The 17,873-nt window shown below is 35.9% G+C and overlaps 1 protein-coding gene and 1 long non-coding RNA gene across 3 annotated transcripts; both read left to right on the top strand.

The window, feature by feature from the left end:
• Nucleotides 1-1,445: 1,445 nt before the first annotated feature.
• On the top strand, nt 1,446-2,773 carry LOC130732282 (uncharacterized). Its single transcript, XR_009016994.1, has 2 exons — nt 1,446-1,775; nt 2,279-2,773. It is a non-coding gene; the product is annotated as an uncharacterized LOC130732282 (long non-coding RNA).
• A 3,072-nt stretch (nt 2,774-5,845) lies between these two features.
• LOC130728113 (KH domain-containing protein At2g38610-like) lies at nt 5,846-12,268 on the top strand. 2 transcript variants are annotated; one of them, XM_057579461.1, is made up of 7 exons: nt 5,846-6,091; nt 6,270-6,358; nt 7,164-7,315; nt 9,729-9,848; nt 10,124-10,240; nt 10,362-10,505; nt 11,500-12,268. In XM_057579461.1, exons 1-7 carry the CDS (start codon nt 6,015-6,017, stop codon nt 11,644-11,646), a joined length of 846 nt encoding a protein of 281 aa, XP_057435444.1. In that variant the 5' UTR covers nt 5,846-6,014; the 3' UTR covers nt 11,647-12,268. The 2 variants fall into 2 exon arrangements, with proteins under 2 accessions (XP_057435444.1, XP_057435445.1); XM_057579462.1 differs by having other exon boundaries at nt 5,847-6,091; nt 9,732-9,848.
• The last annotated feature ends 5,605 nt before the right edge of the window (nt 12,269-17,873 follow it).

Below are 17,873 nucleotides of genomic sequence, written 5' to 3'. Positions count from 1 at the left end.
AACAGAAAATATAACACTATCAAGTGTGAAACAGGTTGTTTACATGATGTAGGAAAAATTTAGATTAAATCACTCAAATTCTATGTAGATTATAATATTTAAAATAAGTGATAAAATATGAAAATTAAATTGATTTATTTTGACAAAATTAATTGTTTAAAAAAATTTAAAATTCCATTTTTTTTTATTCTTAATGGTGTAAACATGTTTGAAAAACTGTGAGTCTCTCCTAACATATGATTTTATTGGGATTTAACCTTATGTCATCACCCTTACAAATCTAGTTTGGTTACCACTATTAGACCAACGTCCTATTGCTAGAGTTTAATTTTGAAACCAAAAAGAGTAATTAATCTTTTAATCTCATGTTTTATGCGGTTATGCAAAATTAAATATAATAAATAGTGACGAGTAACCGAAAGGGGTTGGTCAAGTTGAGTATAACAATGTTTTGTACCTCACAAGTTGTATATACGTTCAAATTAAACTTCAAACTTTTATTAGTTTCACTGAATGTAAAAAGCGTAAGTCTTTTTTAAGTACTCTTTAAATTTAAACAATTTTTTCTACCTTAAATAGGGATACTGTTCCTCACCCTAATTTGTTGTTTAAACAAAAATGACTATTATATATGGGGAATCAAACTTGATGGATAGCCAAAGCAGCAAACATCAAATTTTTTTTTTTTAAATCTCACAACAAAAGAAGCTTATTCAATCAAAATAAGGTATGTGACCCGGGTTGGTTAAGTGAAGCAGAACTTTGTATGTGAAATTGTAGGTTTAAGCCCTCACTTATTTTCTAAAGGTGACTTCAAATGTAAGTATTCTATAAGTATTCGTTGAATGTGATATTATTCTTTCATTTTAATTTTTCTTTTCCAAAAATTCAAAATCAAAATAAGGGAGCAGAAACCGACCGCAATTCAATGATGACATTATTCAACTGAAGAACAAGAAATTTCTAACATTATTATTCAAAAAAGACTATTATTAGCACGTCATTATAATAATGTGGAAACAATAAAGAAATTGAGAAGAGTTGCTTAGGTGGAGGTTCAAAACGGCGTTGTATTATGAGATTACATGCAGTGTCACTCTCCAGCTAAGACCGCGTTGGCAAACATCATTATCGTTGCCCATTCATACAACCAACACACATAACATAACATTTGATTTTCCATTCGGGTAAATGGTCACATTGGTCCCTGGATGTTCGCACCGACTTCAGAATCGTCCCTGGATGAATTTTATTAGGCTCGCGGTCCCCAGATATGGCAAAAAATAGTCATATTAGTCCCTGACGTTAAAATTCCCTAACGTCCGTTAACCCAATTAATAAAAGTCAACATTATCTTTCTAATTTTCTTTCACTTTGGTCCCTTTCTTCTTTCTTCCACCCTCTTCACCCCTCCTTCCATCATTTTCACCAAAACCCACCCCACCCCCCATCATGCTCACTTCCTTCATCTTCATCTTGTTCATCTTCACTTTATTCATCTTCCCCAAAAACCCAGAACTCCACCTCATCCGACCACCACTCCAGCCACCTCCCACATTTAAACGACCAACCTCCACCACGTAAACCACCTGATTCAAGTTCTCCGGTCACCACCCCCCTCACTCCAGACCTCGGTGAAGATAAATCTCAGATCTGTGTCCAAATCCCTAAACCCGGATTTGGGTACTACTCTTTGGGGAATGAGAGAAAGGATAAACCAGATCTGGGTCGGAGGTTTGAATGAGGAAGGAGGCTGGTTGGTTCGGTTACGGAAGGTGGGTGTGGCTATGAATGTTGGGTTTTCAGTGTTTGGTGAGAAAAGCTTCAGATTGGTGGTGAACGGGGTTGATTTGGCTTAGAGATGAGGAAAGTTGTAAACTTTACGGTTGAGTGTGGCTTGGATGTAACTCTGTTTTGTATTATATTTAAAATTCAAATTCAGTGTGATGAATGATCAACCTCAGTTCTTACTTCTTACCAGGCATTGGTCAGATTAAAGGCATGGTTTTTTTAAATGCATTTTTTAAACCAATTTCCAAATGATATTGTCCACGCTTGGGTGTTTGTGAACGGGGCAGAGAAGGAGTGCGCTGTGATGGTTTCATGTAACAATTTGTCATCCTTAGAAATGGCATTGTAAACAGGATAGGAATAGTAGGAAGCTTATATTCAATTTTCAGAAGTTGTTACTGCTTTATTTCATTTTCTTCAATTTCAATGCTATCGTTTTAGGTGCATTTTTTGTGTTTATTACTGCCTAACAGAATATGTTCTGCAGGTGATTTGCCGGATAGAACACCATCAGGAACAGTCCAGGTTTTGACCCCAAGCAATCATGCTAACACACCTCAATTTTCTGAGCCAATGAAATTTGATACCATGAACATTGATGCTGTGATCAGAACAGATGATGCTGAACTCGGAGAAGCAGATCAAGACGAGCCAAAATCTGGAGATCCATTGGATTACTTTCTCCCTCCACCACCCAAAGCTAGATGCTCCGAGGAGCTGCAAGTTAGTTGTGTTAAAAGTTAAAATTGTTTGGTAACTCAGTCATTGAGTACCATTTTGTTGCAATGTAAAGTGGCATGTCATTACTTATTTAAGCTGGTTCGTTTTGGTCTTTTTCTTTGGTATTGTGTAAATATTTAGTTGTGTTTTCTCTTTCTTGAATCTGAGCAAGAGCATTTTTTGGTATTGATATAATATTCCATATTTGTATTGTCTTTGAATTTGATCAAATGAGTTTTGGCAATTAAAAGTTTCTGTTGAACTGTTTGATCTTCTTAATTTTCCTTTTTAGTAGCTGTGCTTAATAGGCCAGACACAAATACTTTAGGCCACAACTTCTGTCTTCCTTCTCAATATATGAATATAATGTACTTTGCAAGTTGGGGCTATGGTACTGTATTGTTGAAGTTAGGAATGGGTTGATTATTTCTCTTGATTGATTGTAATGGGTTGGATATTTGTTTTTTGGGTATTTTTGTTTTGGTTGGTTTTTTACTCATCGAGGGTAAATTTGGTGTTAAATCTGAGTTGGGTTTGTGTTAAATCTGGGAGAGAAGGTTTGGGCATGGTTGGTTGAAGAAGGAGAAGAAGAGTGTTGATGATGATGATATGAAAAAAGAAAAAAAAAAAAAGGGGAATGGGTTGATGAAGAAGGGGAGGAGTTTTTGGTGAAGATGATGGAAGAAGGGGATGAAGATGAATAAAGTGAAGATGAACAAGATGAAGATGAAGGAGGTGAAGATTGTGGGTTTACGTTCTGGGTTTCTGAAGCATGATGGGGGGTGGGTTTTGGTGAAAATGATGGAAGGAGGGGTGAAGAGGGTGGAAGAAAGAAGAAAGGGACCAAAGTGAAAGAAAATTAGAAAGATAATGTTGACTTTTATTAATTGGGTTAACGGACGTTAGGGGATTTTAACGTCAGGGACTAATATGACTATTTTTTGCCACATCTGGGGACCGCAAGCCTAATAAAATTCATCCAGGGACGATTCTGAAGTCGGTGCGAACATCCAGGGACCAATGTGACCATTTACCCTTTTCCATTCTCATTGCCATTGGGATCTTTCTCTTTCTCTCTCTTTCTTACAACTGCTAGAGAGCCTTTTATCACTGTATATAGTTAGTTAGTTGAATTTGTACATATGATTCATATATTAAATTGATTAGATTATAACTTTTGATTCTCTGCATGATCAACACGAGTCTCCACCTGTTGGTTGTTGTTGTATCTTGTATTCTTGTACACTTTTACATTGTTGGCAATCAAATAAAATCTATTCAAACGTTTATATTTTAATATCTCATTCATTTTATACCACTATATATCTTTCGTTATAAAAAAACTTTTTACTCCCTTCGGGTCTTATAATAAGAGAGGGAGGGAGTATAATGCAAAAAGTGAATGTCTAAGTTCATTCTAGCATTTATGAGGGTATCAAATTAGATTTTATATTTCTTTTAATAATTAATTCTATCTCTAAAATCAATTTTGAAATGAAGTTTATAATTTTTTTTAAATGGAGGGCTAAAGCCCCAAAACAGAACAAAAACTAACCAGAAGGGAACCTAGGAGAAGAGGACATAAACCTTAATTAATTATAACTTCCACCTTCTCTTTTTTTTTTTTTTTACATCGGAAAGATTTCCACCTTCTCATTTGGACACGACTAATTTTAAAATTTTATAAGTGGATTTCACTACATCAGCCTACATAAATTAACTTTATCATGTCCCCGCAAGATAACTTAAGTGGTAGGAGCTGGGGACATATGGGTTGGGTAGGGGGAGGTACAGGGATCGGTTCCTGATGGGTGTAATTTATCTTTCTGATGTACAAAAAAATTAACTTTATCATAAATGTATTTACAAACTTTACTTATAATTTTATTTTATTATAATCAGTTTTACTAAAATTTATTTCATTTATAATTAGTTCTGACCTAAGTTTTACTTTTAATAATAAAATTAATGAGTCATATAAGACACTAGTTTATATATATTAACTAATTAGACAATTTGAATGCATATACCATATTAATTAACTATATATTAATGAATTATTAATTATTTAATATTAATTTTAAAATTTCCAATACATATAAATGCAGTAAAAAAAATTAGCTCAAATATTATTCATCAATAAGATCCTATGAAAATGCTTCAAAAATAATCAAATTACCTCCTCTAAGCTATATATATATATATATAAAACATGTATATTAAATATTAAATTACCTGCACCTAATACACATATATTGAATATACTATTTAATTAAATTTCATAGTAAGATTAACTAATATTTTTTATGCCTAATAAATAATAATGTTGATTTGTTTATAATGTCCTTTATATATGTATTTATATTATATTATAATAAATTTTACAAATTCTTCAAAAACATTCTTATAAAATATTGTAAATAAAAATTAATGGTGAGATGATGAAACTTGACACTCTCAAGTTTTTTTACACATGAGAGGATCCAAACCCGTGTGTTACGGGTTTGGATCCTCTCATGTGTAAAAAAACTTGAGAGTGTCAAGTTTCATCATCTCACCATTAATTTTATTTTATTTTATTTTTCATTTATTACCTACACAAAAGTTAATGGTGAGATGATGAAACTTGACACTCTCAAGTTTTTTTACACATGAGAGGATCCAAACCCTGTAACACACAAGGATTATACCTAGTAAACTAGTTACTCATCCGATCGTGATCGAGGAATTATTTTAGACACCCATTGGTACAAATGCAAATATAGGTTGGTTAATAGATGTTAAGTAAATGAAATTCTCTCCATAGATCGAGGAATTATTTTTACTGTAGTCACAGCCATTTATTTTAATATCTAATTATTAATTAATTAATTTGATAGATAAAATCATAAAAATAAAGAAAATTTAATGTGATATATGAAAAATAAAATAAGAATTCTATTATTTAAATTAAAGATTAATTTGATTTCATAATTTGAGAACTCATCACCTTTATAAAAAAGTGAAAGTAACTACTGGACTTCACTTCCTCAAACTCAAACAGCCTATGACTTTGTGACAACTGTTTAACTGCCAACAACAAAATCTAACTTTTTACCACCTTAGCTTTAGCTGTACATATACTGCTGTTTCCTTATAAAGATCCACCTTCCATTTTCAGCACACTGTCTTCCACTTTTCCTACTATTTTCTTATTAATTTTTTATTAGACAGCATCTGCCATCTGGAGAAGGAAAATATATTTAAGAAAAAGCAAATAAAATTGTGGAAAATAAATAAATAATTATTTGTTGTCTTCCTTTTCTGTAAAATAAATAAAATTCATTGAGAACTCTGTCCACCCTTTTTGGTTTTTCTCCTTATTACAGAGCCCCTTTATTGATGGTGGTCTGTTTCTCCTTTTTCTTCTGCAAGCACTGCACCAACTAAGCCTTCTTTTTCAACTTTTTTGAGGTTGGTTTTTCTTCCAATCCTTAAGGAAAGCTAAAGAAAAAGGTAGAGCCATGTCAGGCTTGTATAATCCCAACTATTCACCTGCTAGAGCAGCTTCTCCTCAGATTAGGAGCACCCCAGAAGACAGGTGACACTTTTTCTGCTGTTTGGATATCAAAATTGAACTAAAGATTCAAACTTGGACTGTTCCAGAAACACCCTTTTGGATTTAGCTTTGGGTGTGATTGTGATTGTGTTTGATTTTGCTTTGAATGAATTTTGAAACTTTTTGATTGATAAAGAAAAGGGTGGTTTTTGTTTTGCAGTCAGTACCTACAAGAGTTGCTGGCAGAGCATCAAAAGCTTGGACCCTTTACACAAGTGCTTCCCATATGCAACCGCCTGATAAATCAAGGTCTCTTTTGTTTGTGGATCTATCTTTTCTTTTTTCCCCAATTTGTGTTTTCCATGGAAGCTTGTTTTGATGTTAGTGTCTGGATCGTGTAACAAAGTTTATATCTGTATGAACAGCTTAAATGTTGTTGATCATGTCATGCATCATTGTGGTGGCACACTCTTCCCTTCTCACTTCACTCATTACTGATTTTTTTGATATGGGGAATGCAGAGTTGTAAATTAAATAAAATTAACAGCATCCCCTATTTGATTTTGTCTGAACATTGGATGAAATGTATCTTCATAATGTTAACTTAAGTCATATTTGTATACACGGTGGAAAACTACGGTAGACATCCCCAAAAACTAAAGGAAATTGCTTCTGTCCACCGTAATTTTGGCTGGCAATGTATTCCTGCTGAATTGCTTGCTCATAGTTTAGCTTGCACATTAAGGTCAAGTGAGTGCTTTTCAATTAACATTTCGAATGCTGGTACCATTAACATTAGTACCATTGACTGCAGTTGACCTTCTTCCTTACAGAAAAATCAGGGCTTGTTAATTCGCTCTCTTTTATGAATGATTGAAAAGCTAGGTCTAATGGTCTATATTGTAGTGTCTGACATTTTAGGACTTTGTCTAACATAGTTCATTATCAAATGATGTTTACATCTAATTACGTGAATATATATATTTTCTGACTTTATTCATCACTTAATATCTCTTGAATGCTCCATTTTGTTAGTGAGTTCCTTCTCTATTCATGTCCTGTGGTTTTTAACAGTAGGCTTTGATTTCTCATTACAATGTTTCACTATGTGCAGAAATATTAAGAGTTTCTAGAATGTTGTCCAACCAAGGTTTTGGTGACTTTGATAGACTGCGGCATAGAAGCCCTAGTCCTATGGCTTCTTCAAACATCATGTCAAATGTCAGTGGGACAGGTTTGGGTGGATGGAATAGTCTTCAGCAGGAGGTGATTACTTTGAAATTGTTAACTGTTGCATCTGAATTTTATATCTTCAAATTATCATTGTATTGTTTGAGTAAATTGTTAGTTTCAAAAAACAATAGAGTATACTGTTTGTGTAAGATACTAAGATGCTCTTTGGTGCATTCTCTTTCAAACCATAAGATGAGGTTTAACTGTTTAAAAAACCAAAGGGGTTGGTTGAGTGAAGTAAGATAAGGTCTCGCACCATCTCTCACCATTGAGAAAACAATCCTTCTCTCTTCACCATCTTCATTTTCCTTCAAGACAACCAACTTCATTGCCCTCCTTCCTTTCCGAAGAACAATCCACGATTCATCTGCATTCCCTTCTTTTCTTTTCACCCTCTCCACCTTTGAACCCACCATCTCCATCACCATTTCTTCTTGCAAAAACCTCACTCCACTGCCACCCCCAAACCTTCAAAGTGGACCAACCTGTTGCATCACAAACCGCAGAACACTTCATAAGTCATTAGTGCCCTTTTCATTTTTTAATTTGTTTCTCAATCCAGTGCGCTCATCATACTATACCTTGCTTTGCTCATTTCGTTTGCCATCTTTTTCATGTTGAACATAGAAAAATAAATTGTAACTTTCTAGAAGATTGAGATTGTGGTGTCTAATTGATAGCATGTATTTTCAAATTTGGTCATTCCTTGCTGTTACCTTTTTGTTGAATTTCCGTGATGATATGCTGTTTATCTACTTCTCATTTAAAAGTTGATGACATGTAGCAGCTTCCTAAGAATCACTTTTGTTACCATACCAATTGGTTACTTGTTTTACCATTGTAGCCTTTTCGACGGAGTAGCTAATCTAGTGGGTGGTTTTTCTTTCATATGAACTAGGGAGACCAAAATCTCACTAGCACGAAATTAGGTGACCAAATGTACAATTAAGCCTAACGTATTTATTATAGTGGCAACCATGCCATCTATTTCCATTTGTTAATTGGATGAGAAGCTAATAACAGGACCACATTTGTTCAATTAAAAAAATAAGATAGGAAGCAACAAAAAATAGGGTCCACCAAAACGAGGCCAAAGAAATTAATCAAATATCCAGTAAAGTTACTTCTTTGAAGTAGCCATTAGCCGAGCACCACAAAGAAGTTAAGAAAACCATCATATCCTTTAAATGATGCCAATGCAATTAAGCAAGTAACTGGCCATGAAAATTTAGCATTCCTCCCGGGTCGCATGTAGGCACCAAATAGCATCAAACCCAGCACATCACTAAAGGCCCTTGCTCTGCTCAAATCTTCCAAACCTCTAAAATGTCAAAAGAGCAAATCCTCCAATCTCCTATACAAACCTAAGATTCACCAAAAATAATTTAAAGCTTACACCACAAATTTGCCTCAGCTAAACCCAGCGTAAACAAAAGCCTTATTCTCTCAGAGCGAGAGTAACACATAGCTTCTTGAACATTAGGAGATATAGCGCTCTGTGGGGCTTGCAGTCCTGCAACTAATCATAAGTATTAAACCTATTATGCACAGCAATCAAGATGAAGGACTTCACTTTCAAAAAGGACATAGATTTCCAGAGGGATAGCAAGAAGAAAACTATGTTTAGAGACGGAGTGAGTAATCAGAAGTTTTACTTGTGAAGAAAAATCCTATAGAAGAATTGAGACATCCAATTTCAATGTGATCCACATCCACATCAAAGATCTGTCTTATGTATCATGATTAGCTTAATTTTCTACATTTCATGCATTGATATTCTATGGTTGTCATGTCACTCACAGATGTACCTACTCCATCCCTTGGTGATGGTATTTTGTCATTAATAATATCTTCTTGTCCTGTGTTTACATGTGTATTTATATAAATATCAGTAATTTTTGTATGTTCTCTTTTGTGTAATGTAAATTAGAAAGTATTATGTGATTATGTCATGGTATGCTGGGAGTGCATTTATTTTTGTATTTTTTTACGATGATGCACTACACTAGACTAGTTTTTAGTTTTTTTTTTCAATATGATTCAAGCAAACTATGGGATTGAGTCTTTTCTCCTAACAATAATTTTGTTCTGCTAACAATTTCATGGGCTCAATGAGGGCTTTCCATGTATGAATAACAAACACCAGGAGCAAGATAAAATCTGAGTACTCTTTGTCGTATTATCCGTGAGAAGTAGATTAGTAAACTATATAACTTGCAGAAGTGTTCAACATTTTCCTCTTGCAGTACCTCTGCATCTTGATCTGTTTTCCTCTCTCATTCATGTCAAATTTTTAAATTTCCTCATTGGTTGATTGATTCCCTGGATTGAGAATGCTGGTTACTTGTTGATTTTCATTTTATAATGAAACGCTTATTATTTGTTCTTGTTGTTTACCATTATTTTTAACTTGTATGTATTAAAATTACCTTTTTATATAAAAAAGCAGAGATTTAGTGGACCCCCTGGAATGACAATGGACTGGCAAGGTGCCCCTGCAAGCCCTAGTTCATTTACTGTTAAGAGAATCTTGCGCCTGGAAATTCCAGTAGATACATACCCTAATGTAAGTTTTATACAAATGCTAGTTATACAAGATTAAATTTGATTACTGAATCCGCCACCTGTTTTCTTCTTTTCCGGAGCAAAATGTTAACTAATACAAATGCTAGTTAAGTTAGTTAGTTTTACCATTTCTGTTAGTTAGTTACTGCTAAGTGCTAACTAACTCACTAATAGAAATGGTGAAACTAACTAACTGAACTAGCATTTGCATTAGTTAACACTGAAAGCTCTATCAACTACAAGTTAATAAAAACATTTTGCTCCTTATTGCATTAGTTCAATTTTGTTGGAAGACTTCTGGGACCTAGAGGCAATTCTTTGAAACGGGTAGAAGCTACTACTGGTTGCCGTGTATATATTAGAGGAAAAGGATCCATAAAGGATCCTGACAAGGTAATGAAGATAAACACAATATTCCATGTCTTACATTGCAAAATGCCTAAATAGTATGATGACCTTCATGATTAATCATTACTTGTATCAACTGAGATTATTTTAATTTTTCAATCTTAAGGAAGAGAAATTACGAGGAAGACCAGGCTATGAGCATCTCAATGAACCTCTACACATTTTGATTGAGGCTGATTTACCTGCTAATGTTGTGGATGTAAGGCTCAGGCAGGCTCAGGAAATTATAGAAGAACTGCTCAAGCCCGTGGTATGTTCATTTCACCATATATCTTTCTCTGTTATGCAGGGTGAACTAGCTGCTTTTCTACTTTAATTTGTCTAAAAGAGAACATAACGACTTCTGTTTAGTGTCTAAACTTGTAATTGGGCTGTTAGTTTTCATGCACATTCCGCCATTTACTTTAAAGTGATAAACTGCTTTTTTCATGGTTTATTTTAGTGCATATATTTATTTTACATTGACACGTAACATTTATTATGGGACATTTATAATTTCTCATAACAAAAAAGCTTAGTTACAAACCCTTCCCTCGTCCATATCAGAATATACTTTTCCCTCCATAAATATGTCAGGAAAGAGTTCTGCAAAGCAGTAGCAGCTTATAAGAGAGGAAGAAAGAAGTATTTGGGGATACTTGAAAGAAAGTTTTAAAGAAAAAATCAAGATATTGTATTTTATATATTTAAGATGTATTTAGACTAAATAATTTAGTCAAGTTAAGGTGTATCACTGTTGTATTCCAAACAATCAAACACTCACTATTAAAAAAAAAGAAGTGAAAAGAGGATAGTCCCTTCATTTGTATTTAGTTGTATCGTATGCGTACCAGTGTCATGTACTAGACCAGTACTTTGCAGATTTTGGAGCATTTCAGCTTCAAAGCAACTAATCATTAAATTTCCACTTGCACTTTGTAGGAGTCAAATCCATGTTGGTTGACATATAAGCATTCTGTTGGAAACCTGATTATTTACATTTTTCTTTTCCTTGTTTCCCAAAATATTCTGTTGAAATCACTCTAAAGGACACGTTACTCTCCTCGCCTGTTGAACAAAATCTTTAAAAATAGTGAAAATTAATCATTTCACCATTTCTGAGTTTGTAGATCAATATCTTTCTGTGACACCAATTTTGTTAATGGAAGTCAAGAACAGCACACTTTTCCATAGGCTGAATAACCAGTTTACTGATTCATCTCTGGTGAAATTTTAATTACTTTGTCTTGGATTTCAATATGCAGGATGAGTCACAGGACTTTATCAAGAGGCAGCAGCTGCGCGAATTAGCTATGCTGAATTCAAATTTCAGAGAAGAGTCACCAGGGCCAAGTGGCAGTGTGTCCCCATTCAATTCTAGTGGAATGAAGCGTGCAAAACCGGGTCGCTAAACAATGTTACCTTGATGATGGTGTAGATGGACATTGTGGTCCTCCTCCAGCTATTCATTGCTGAGAATATCTTCCAGTACATGTCTCATTCAATGCAAAGCTATAAAAGCATAGGCTAACAATTCTTGCTGGTTAGCATTCTGGTGGTTTTTACCTATCCCTTTTGTCCCCACCCTGAACAGAAAGGAGACAAAGCTGGAATGAAGAACTTTTAAAAAAAGAGAAATTTTATATAGTTGGGTATTGAAAATAGTTTTGTTCAAATCAACCCCTTTTTTTTTTCCTTGTTACATTCATTGGATTTATTCTTGCTTGAGAAGCTTGGAATATATACATGTGATGATGGTGGTGGTGGTGGTGAAGTTTTAGGAGGTCTAAGACAATGAAGTGTTGTTGGCATGTGTCATGTGTCAAGTTTCATGGTATTTTAATATTTTATAAGTTAGCATAGGTTGGATTCTTTTTTTAGTTGCTTTGTCACAAGCATTTGTATTCTCTTTTGAGAGGTATGCACTGTAGTTGGAATGATGCAAGTCCTATAAACATCTTACCATGTACCATTAAAGAAAAAAAAATGTGGTATTGTTTATATAGATGGTACATATGAATGATCTGCAGATTATTTTTTATTTCAGTCATATTTGGGCATGTAATATCAATTATTAACTTCTTTTATCAATGGTTGAGATTTCATATTTTTTTTATCCAAAGTGAGCTTTCACTTAAAGAGTCAAATCGGAAATGTTACATGACTGTCCTAATTTGATTTGAAATTTTAACATGACATATGAAACTTGCTTGGTGTATTAGTACCAGGCAACTTGAGATGTTTAACATGACCTAACGTGCCAAATTGCCAATGATATGGTCAGTCAAGCATAGTAAAGTTGGCCCCAAAACAAATGGTAGGTAGGAAAATGGTTATACATGTCCGCATGTAGCCTGTTCTTGTGTTAATCTGCTTTTGGCTTTGTGCCTCTTTGTCATCAAGCGGCTAGCAACTCAAATTATCTCCAAAACTTATATTGAAACTCAATAAAGTTGAACATTGCCTCAATTGTTTAAAAGATAAAGCATGTATTTAGTATGTATACAATGGTTAGTATTTGATTTTGGTATTTTGGTTTATGTATTGTCCTGTATTTTGGCCCAATCGGTCAATCAATCTTAAAGCCACTGCCGCAAAATTCACCCAGACATCTGCAACGTCACAATAGCTCTAGCCTCTAGGGAAGGATATAACTAATCCATATCCCTTGACTTCACTTAAGGGTCAAATGGCTAAGGGCAACCACCCGGCATGGAAACCCTAATCCTTATCATATAAAAGCATATGTTTGTATAAAAGAAAAGAAAAGGCACACTAAATGTACAACTAGGTTGGAAAGAGAAGCTCGATTTACCGGTCGCCCTTGCCCTCTAGACCTTTTTGTGAACAACTCACGCCCACCATGGGGTATGGTAAAACTTTCCCAAGCCTCATCCTAAAGCTTCGTGGTTGAAAAGTTATAAGACAAACTCGAATCAGAATTGTTTTGGACAACAATAATGAATGAGTAATCTCAGGTGACACAATCTAAAAAGTGATGGCACAAATGTCTAAGTTGAGTTACCGAAACCAAACTCTTCAAGCTTAGGTTGAAAATTTGTCTTTGGCAAGAGGAAGGAGAGAGGAGGAACCCCCATTGTGAATGAGGTTGTAGATTTCCAACCTCTCTTTGAAGAGATTGTTATTGTTGAAGTTCCAAACAAATTCAAAACGTTGTTTTTGGAGTCATATGATGGAGGGGCCGACCCGAAATAACATTTAGTTGTATTCAATACGAAGATGCTCATCAATGGTTTATCCGACCAATTGCAGTGCAAGATTTTCCCTGGAACATTCAAGAAATTCGCTCTGATCTGGTGTACCAGCTTGTTGATTGATCAGTCATAAACTTTGAGGAATTTTAAACAAGGGTTTGAGGCTTTGAGCACAATTTTTTTTTTAAAATAAAGCAGAGCAGATAATTCATGGAAAGTGATTCAACATTCACCAACAAATAGGTGAGACTTTAAAAGAATATGTATTTAGGTTTACTAACATTATTTTGTAGTCAAACTGAGAACCTAACATATGTGTTGCAGCATTTGAAAGTGGGTCAAGGGTCATCCTGTTCAACAATGACCTCATGGACTGACCGGCTAGAATTATGGAGGAATTTGAATCCACTCAAGGGAATTCATTTGCGGAGAAGACAATGCCAACAAGAAAATTTCCAGAGAGTTGTGCGAAGGAGGTCGCCAAAGTAGATACTCAAGCCGGTTGGAGGAATGAAAAGCTCCTAAAGAAACAATAGAAACAACAAAACACACAACCGACCGAGTGAGCATCCCGAGAACATGAGGAATTGGGAGCGAATGAGAATGAGGGAGTTCACCCCTTTGAATACTAGAAGAAGTCAACTTCTTTGAGAGGTATATAATTGTAACATATTAACATTTCCCCTCCCTCTAAACCCATTTTTTGAAAACAACATTCATGTCTGTCCGAGACAATTTTTGCTATAGTGAATGATGTCATTTGGTCTTAAGATTGGAAATACTACTTGCCAAAGGCTCATGCACAAGATGTTCTCTTCTCAAATCAGCCACAGCATGGAAATCTATATGGACGACATGGTTGTCCAGTTTGCATATGAGAAAGTTCATTTAGAAGACCTTTAGGAGGTATTTGAAATATAGAGAAAATACAATCCTAATAAAATGCACATTTGAGGTCCAAAATGGTGGTTATAGGCTGAAAAATGCACTTACATAGTATTTTCCAAGATATAACACATGTAGCTGCTTCAATATTGCAAGTGCAAGCAATATAGGCTGCCTTTGTATTTATCTTAGTGTAGATTCTAATGCGGTTTGAATGTGCTTTTAGTCAATCCATGTATCTTTTGTTATTAGAGTAAATATCATGGTTGTCAAAACCGGACCGGACCGGTCGGTCCGACCGGTACAACCGGGAACCGGAGTGCTGAGCGGTCTAAAACGTCTGAAAAACCGGATGGCAATTGTTCTTGGAATGAACATTAAAGAGAGGGGGAGTACATAGAGAGTGGAAGAATGTGCTAGAGTGAGAAAGAGAATGAGAGAGAGTGTGCTGAATTTCATGTGTTATTTGATCAAATGAGCTCCCAAAGTCCCTTACAATTGGTAACTACCTCCTATTTATAGAGCTTGGGCACTACCTATTGGGCCAATTAGGCCTCCTAGGTTGAGGCCCAACTTGAGGCCAGGCTCTCGCCCTTGGGCGGGCTGAACCCTGGGCGTCGCCCCTCTAGGGGCTCGCCCAGTCCACCCGGAGAAATGTGCGCAATATGCGCCTCAACCCGGAGAAATGTTCTTTTGGTATTCAAGGTGTAAGATCAAGGTTTGATCAGTGGTTGCATCTCTATGTTTTGATGATTACAATTAAGGTTTGTGATGATGAACAATCGTGGTACCCTAACGTTTGTCTTTTTAAGATGTGACAAACAGGTTCTGAATCTGACCCAAGCCTATTCGTTCAGAAGAAGAAGAACCAAGGGTTACTAAAAATAGAGCTCTTTAACCTACCATGTTCGTTCTGAACAGTGACAAATACTTCAGAAGCTCTGAAGATGGAAGCTCTCAAGAAGTTCTGAAGAACTCAAGTCAGAAGTTCTGAAGACCAGATGTTCCAGTGGAACGGTCCAGAGGCAGAAGACTCAAGTTCTGAAGACTTGCAAGAAGTTGGTTATGAAGACCCAAGCTATTCTAGCTCTGACAATCAGAAGTTCTGAGGAACGTGTTCAGAAGCAGAAGTTGCAAGGTCAGAAGAATCCAAGCTTCAATCTGACGATGATCAGAAGCTTCACCAACGTTCATCTGAAGCTCCTTGATCCCAAGTCAACTGGTGAAAGGACAGGTCGCTATCACAGTACAACGTCGTACATGTCTCAGTCTGTCCGCCACCTACCTTGTACAGCCTAGCAGTCTGATATCACAGAATTGCCACTCCAACGGATAAAACCCTAGCAACGGCTACATCACAAGTCTTGGAGTATATAAAGGCTGAAGAAAGAAGAAAGAAGCCAAGAAACTTTGCTGAAAACATTCAACATATACGAACCATTCTCTTAGCATTATTTCTTCACTGTTCTTAAACATCTGAGTTTACTATTCGCTTGTTAGAAGCACTTATTGTAAACCCGAAACTTTTTACATCACATTGTAAAGTTCATCAAGAAACCAAGGTTGGTCGGATCTTGAGAGGACTGAATCAAGGTTGATTCAGTATTTAGCTAGTCTTAAGAGGATCGGTAGATCAGCTTCTTAAGAGGATACTAGTGAGAAAATCAGTGTATTGTTAGTCACTTAGCAGGTTGCAAAGTGCAGTTGTAACTCTCATTGATTTTAGTGGATTGCCTTCATCAGAAGAAGGAAGAAATCACCTTCACAGGTGGACTGGATTAGCTTGAGCTTTTATCTCAAGTGAACCAGGATAAAATACTTGCGTGCTTTACTTCCTATCATTCAGCACTTAGTTTTTATCTTTGAGTTTTGAAAAAGCTTAAAAGTATACCCGTGATTCAAAAACTCTATTCAAACCCCCCCCCCTTCTAGTGTTTTTCGCACCTTCAATTGGCATCAGAGCTCCGGTTCTGATTTTAACACCTAATAGTGTTCAGTGATCCAGAACCTTGTGTGAAAAACAAACAATGGCCCAAGCCAATACTTCCGCTGACAACAACAACAACAACAATCAACTCAGAGCACCAATCTTTGATGGTGAAAAGTTTGAGTACTGGAAAGATAGAATAGAGTGTTATTTCCTTGGCACTGACCCAGATCTCTGGGATATGGTCATTGAAGGCTATACTGATCCAGTAGATGCTTCAGGAGTGAAGATCCCCCGTTCTGAAATGACTGACGCTCAGAAGAAGCGTTTCAAGGATCATCACAAGGCGAAGTCTATGCTATTCAGCTCAATATCATATATTGAGTATGAGAAGATCTCTGACAAAGAAACTGCTAAATCCATCTTTGACTCCTTGGTGCATGAAGGAAATGAAGAGGTCAAGGAAACCAAGGCTCTTGCTCTCATACAACAATATGAGCAGTTTAAGATGGAATCTGGTGAAACCATTGAGGAGATGTACTCAAGGTTTCAAACTCTGATTGCTGGAATCAGAGTGCTAAACAAGGGCTACTCTACTGGTGATCATGTCAAGAAGATTATCAGAAGTTTGCCTAAGGAGTGGAGAGCTTTTGTCACTGCCCTGAAACTCTCCAGGAATTTGAACTCGTTGAAGTTAGAAGAACTTGTGAGTCATCTCAGAAGCCATGAGATTGAACTCAAAGGAGACAAGCCTCAGAAGAAAGACAAGTCTATTGCTCTTAAGTCAAAGTCTGACAAAGCTAAAGCTTATCAGGCAGAAGAAGAAGATTCCTCTGAAGAGCTATCAGATGCGTCTGGTGATGAAGAACTATCTCTTTTCACAAAGAGATTAAGCAAACTTTGGAAGAACAGACACAACAAAGGCAAAGGACCAAAGAAAAGTTCAGGAAGATATGAATCTTCATCTGGTCAGAAGAAATCATCTGGAAAGGAAGTCACTTGCTTCGAGTGCAAGGAATCTGGACACTACAAGAGTGACTGTCCCAAGTTAAAGAAGGACAAGAGACCAAGAAAAGTTTTCAAGAAGAAGGCTCTCATAACCTTTGATGCAACTGATTCTGATGAAGCTGAGTCAGAAGAAGATGAAGCTGTGGAGGCTCTGATGGCTACCACCAGCAGAGGTGCTGAAGCTTCAGAAGATGACTCAGACTCTGACAATGACGATGAGGTATTCTCTAATTTTTCTATATCTGAGCTAAGAACCGCCTTATCTGAAATAATGAAGAAACATGATGTTCTGCTAAATAAGCATAAAGAGCTTAAAAGGAAATATGCTGTTAAAACCAGTTCTTCAGAAGTTCATGAGAAGTCAGTCTCTGAACTCATGGAAGAAAACTATACTCTTGTTAATGACAATGCTGTTCTTCGTGCTAAAAATGATGTGCTAGAAGAACAACTTGCATCATCTGATGTTAAGTATGAGACAAAATATGAGAAAGCGTTTCAAAAGTTCCTTGCAAAGGGCATAGACAGAAGTCTTATGGCTTCAATGATCTATGACATGAGCAGAAATGGGAACAACGGCCTTGGCTACTTTCAATCCATGAAAGAT

This window comes from Lotus japonicus, chromosome 1 (genome assembly GCF_012489685.1).
Source record: "Lotus japonicus ecotype B-129 chromosome 1, LjGifu_v1.2".
Classification (NCBI taxonomy): domain Eukaryota; kingdom Viridiplantae; phylum Streptophyta; class Magnoliopsida; order Fabales; family Fabaceae; genus Lotus; species Lotus japonicus.
Note: the sequence above shows the minus strand (reverse complement) of the source record. Positions and strands in the feature narration are given on the sequence as shown.

Bases quoted from the DNA above. Each gene is read 5' to 3' on its own strand.
- LOC130728113 (XM_057579461.1), top strand. From the start codon at position 6,015: ATGTCAGGCTTGTATAATCCCAACTATTCACCTGCTAGAGCAGCTTCT. The intron at 6,092-6,269 runs GTGACACTTTTT...TTTGTTTTGCAG, and splicing joins AGGAGCACCCCAGAAGACAG to TCAGTACCTACAAGAGTTGC. The intron at 10,241-10,361 runs GTAATGAAGATA...TTCAATCTTAAG, and splicing joins CCATAAAGGATCCTGACAAG to GAAGAGAAATTACGAGGAAG.